The sequence below is a fragment of the Bactrocera latifrons genome, unplaced genomic scaffold, assembly GCF_001853355.1.
Source record: "Bactrocera latifrons isolate USDA-ARS-PBARC rearing strain unplaced genomic scaffold, ASM185335v1 scaffold_85, whole genome shotgun sequence".
NCBI classification, from domain to species: domain Eukaryota; kingdom Metazoa; phylum Arthropoda; class Insecta; order Diptera; family Tephritidae; genus Bactrocera; species Bactrocera latifrons.
Genome location: NW_017537545.1, coordinates 1,148,855 through 1,153,547, shown reverse-complemented (window position 1 = coordinate 1,153,547; position 4,693 = coordinate 1,148,855). Strand labels below are relative to the sequence as shown.

Genomic DNA, 4,693 nt, shown 5'->3' with positions numbered 1-4,693 from the left:
TCGAAATGGATCACCCTGTGTGGGCTTGTATGTTGTACAAAAGTTAAATGCACATTTTAGTCTGTGATTTTGCTTGCATTTTCGTCTTCTTGGGGCAACGGATGCAAAGTGCCGCAGAAACATCATTTGGCGAACATCAATGAATAGAGATGTGCAAATGCATGAGCTCACGAGTGAATAAATGAACGCGTGAACGCCGCCGCTGATAGAACGTCTACTGCAGCTATTTTGGCTGAAGCAAACGCCGTTGGCTGATGGCTAATACGCATATGTATCTATATATACGTATATACACAAACCAAGATTTCAGAACTGATTACAACAAAAACGCATAACTATGTCTATTTGGAGTTCGTTCAAAGGGGAAATGACAATTGGTGTCTGCAAAAAGAAAATAAGTCGGTTGGTATGTATGTGTGCTGGCAGTGAAACAGCTGCCGCATCCACAGCAACAACAAAGTGGCACCGGCAGCGGTAATTGTTCGAGGCCAATTATTGTTGCACTAACAGTTCGGTTTTCAGCTATTGTTGTTTTTGTTCTCACTATTGCATATTCACAATTGTTGTTAATGCATTGTCTGAGGTTGTTGCAAAAAGACTTAACTAACGTCTTCATTTACAACAAATATTCACTTTTCTGGTATTAAAAGGTAAAATATAAAAGAGTGTGAACCGTAAGTCGGTGGCATCAGTCGGTGTTCTCATTCAAATTGTAACGCAACATAAAGCGAAGGAAATAAAAAATAACTCGAAAACGAAAATTTCAAACAAAAAAACTAACGCACAGATCAAGACGAAGCGACCGGTGTCTTTGCTATTCGGAATTAAGGACAGTCACAGGACTGCGAATAGATAGTAATAAACCGCAGTAAAAATGTTTAGATTGGTAAGTAGAGTGCGGAGGAAGATGGAAATATGAAAGGAAAAGTGCTTGCGACTGCATCAAATAAATGTTTGCTAAAGAAAGGCAAAGTATTTATTAATTTTTGAAAGTCCAAGGAGCCACTATTCCGACAACCAGACCACCGATTTTTTCTCTCAAGACAAATCAAGTACGAAAACAGAATCCCAAAGTCAAGGATTAAAAGGAGTGATAAAATACTGGTTCCGATTAACATTTTAACAATAGCGTTTCAACATTCCATTAAAGCGAAGACTGTATACCTTCCCAATTTGGGAACAACGAAAAAACATTTATAAACAACGAAAAATAATATCGTTTTTTTTTTTTTGTAACATTCTCCGAAAGTGCTTTAACCTCTGTGTAATATAATGGGCGGAGGATCTGAATGGTCTCCAGTTAGTTGTCAGAAGATATTGCACCACAGGAATATGATTTACTTATTTTCATTATCGTTGCCATAACAACAGTTTTTAATAGATCGGTTGAAAAGTCACAAGGCCTACCAAACAGACAAACAATTTCTTATTTATTTTTGGCAAAATTACTTTCTTTATTCAGCAAAGTTCCCTTCAAGGGTGATTCACTGATTAAAATGACCCACCAACTTTTCGATAGCATTTTTGTAATACGATTTATCCTGAGCTTCAAAATAGGCATCAGTTTTGGCGATCACCTCTTCATTCAACGAAAACTTCTTCCCAGCAAACATTATCGTGAGGATATCACAGCTGGAGGCCAGATCTAGAGAATACCGTGAAAGCGGAAGCAATTCGAAGCACGATACATGGGTTTCACGTCATTTCCCTGACTTGTAAAAAAAATATTTTATCAATAACTAGATTCTAGTAGCTTCATATACATACATACATGACCAAAATTTAACACAAATACGTTAAAAAAATTTTTGAAAAATTCGGCAAACAGTAATGATTCGACTGACATAAACAGCTATTGTAAACACACTGGTTGACCGCGTTAATTTTTGGCGTCATAATTAAGGACAGTTGTACCAACATAGGAAAAAAAATGTACCTGTCTTCAATATAAGCGAGAGATGAGAGTAGGAAAAGAAGAATTCCCGATATTTTCTTGGCAAGGTGTATGTGTCAGGCTGGGGACTTTCAATTGACCTATTATGTACGATAATCGGAAGGTATGAGCAAAAGTTAGTCCTAAAACTGAGATGGATTAGTCGGACAAAATTCGCGCTGTTGAGGGATTCGAGTAATCAATAATTATGTATTTCTCAACCAGTATACTTATTTTCTATTCAGTCCTCGGTTGCCACCGTACTTCTTTACGCAACGAAAGACAATTAGACAAATTGCGATAACACAAACATATAGAGAGAAGGTTTTACCAAGCTAATATTCACTTCTACCGTTGGTTTCTGCTGATGTTCATTGACACTCATATTCGAAGTAATCCAATGACCATGCAAATCGATTCAAGGGCAGGCAAGTGGTAAATCTACCTCGGGAACTGGAATTTCCATATTACTTAAAACAATTGTCCCTCCAAAAGGTAGACACAGATGTAGAAAAAAAGTGGTTGGTCCTGAATTCAATTCTCTAAAACTCGTAACCGATTTGAATTATTGACTACCAAAAAACTCTCTTTTCCATAGATTTTCAGGGAATAAGTATTTGTTCTTTTTCATCTGAAAAATAATTAAAATTGCTTTAATTATATAATTATAACTGACATAGTAACCTCTCACTTTCACCAATTTCTCACTCTATTCTGATTTTAGTCTCTTATTCTCTTCACCCTCGTCGCCTTGGCCAGCGCACGTCCTGGCTATCTGCATGGCCATTACCCACACATTGACTACCCATTGTTACCTCATCATCATGAACCTTTACATTTGACTAAACTGGTGCACATACCGGCTGCCATTTCACATCAGAGCTCAACAGTTATTCACAGCGCGCCAATCATTAAGCCAGTTGTGGTGCCGGTGCTGAAGACCGTCGTGCATCCGATTGTCAAAACATATCATCCGGCGCCCATAATCAAGGCTTATCACCCTTTCGCTTTGGATCCGTACCATCATCACTACGATCATCATGACTTTCACCATTACCACTAAGCCGTGTGAATAATACTAATGACAACCGAAGTAGTGTCTATCAAAGGTGATGAGGATGACTGAGATGATGATGAATATGTCTAAAATTTGCTGGAAATCGCGCACAATTACTCGTAACATGTTCGAAGAGGCTAGTAAATTTCTAATAACAATTAACAAAACTTTTAAGGGCCGTTATTCTTTTTTATTTAATATGCGTCTATTTCATATTATAAGCACTAATATATTATGTCACGTAACCACTTCGGATGATTTCTATCGAATTTTATGTAATACCAATTTTCTGTAAAAAGAGCACAAATCCGTGAGGAGAGAAGAAGATGATGTTCGTTATAAATAAATAGCTTAATTGTTAATTAAAACAACAAAAAGCTATCCTGTTTTCATTGATTATTTATTATTTAAAAAGGAAAGTTAGGATCCTACAAATAAAATTTCGTTTTCTAAAAATACCCGAGCTCTTTCTCTGCTTAATTCCCTAATGAATTATGAGGATACTATTACTACGATGAGTCGTAACGTGCGTCCTCGTTTCGCTGTAATTCGCTCTGTGCAAATGCGACACCAACTATTAATGGCGCATGACTCGACATAACTGCTTGCATTATTCAGCCGTTGCATGGCCAGCTTGTAGCCTGAAGGCACAGAAATTATGAAAATAGATACTATTATATATTTTCACTCGGAACTCAATAACCCATTTGGTAAGTACAGTATCTGTGCATGGAATTATGTTTAATGGGTTAATAGAAGTTAAACAAAAGTTTAAAGCCTAACTGGTATTGATGCTATTGCAAAATATATTTAGTAGAAATTCAAAGACAAGGAGACCGATAGGGACAACAAAAAAACGGCAATATTATTACCAGTGAGTGCCGCCGCTAGCGCATTAATTGAGGAAGACCCAAATCAGTCTCTCATACGTGGTTCGCAAGCGTTGGGCATATCTGGACTTCTTTGTGGCGAATTTTACGAAAAAATCTTGACCTACATCGCAACAAGATCAAATTGACGCAAGAACAGCGGCTTCACCATCGTCGTATGTTCGTGAATTGGGCTGGCTGAGCAACAATGGGTAGTACTTCAATAATAACCGAATATTTTTAGCCCGAATTGTATGATTTGGACTTGAACAACATGTGGTTCTAACAGAATGGCGCCACAAGTGACACAGCGAATGTCAGTTTGGTAAAAGTGTTATCTCACGGAATGACCCAGTTAATTGGCTGCCTTTATTGTGTGATTTGACGGCGTTTGAATATTTCCTGGGGGGTCTATGGGAACAAGCCAGAGAAGATTGATAAAAAAAAAAAAAAAAAAAAAAAAAAAAAAAAAAAAAAAAAAAAAAAAAAAAAAAAAAAAAAAAAAAAAAAAAAAAAAAAAAAAACAAATTTCTGTAGCATCCGTTACTTTTATCCACTTATTCGATATTCATCGCTCACACGAACGACTCAAAGATCTTGCGAAAAACAGTTCACTCGATTGCTCTAAGTGATTTCCCATGTGGGTTGGTCACTGTGCATGTAATAGAACGGGAATGTTGTGAGACTTATTGATCGTAAGTTTTGGCTCAATTGTCTACCGATCACAAAGTAGTATCTGTTAACAAATAAGCTCTGAGAAGCTCAATCTAGGTTTTAATGGAGCTGATATTTTACTGCATGACGGTATGAGTTTCGAAGAGATTTCAAATTTAG

At 36.9% G+C, this 4,693-nt stretch overlaps 1 protein-coding gene across 1 annotated transcript; it reads left to right on the top strand.

Moving 5' to 3' along the window:
• The first annotated feature begins 735 nt into the window (after positions 1-735).
• On the top strand, positions 736-3,299 carry LOC108977192 (protein naked cuticle homolog 2-like). Its single transcript, XM_018946767.1, has 2 exons — positions 736-886; positions 2,658-3,299. Exons 1-2 carry the CDS (start codon positions 875-877, stop codon positions 2,994-2,996), a joined length of 351 nt encoding a protein of 116 aa, XP_018802312.1. The 5' UTR covers positions 736-874; the 3' UTR covers positions 2,997-3,299.
• Positions 3,300-4,693: the final 1,394 nt, after the last annotated feature.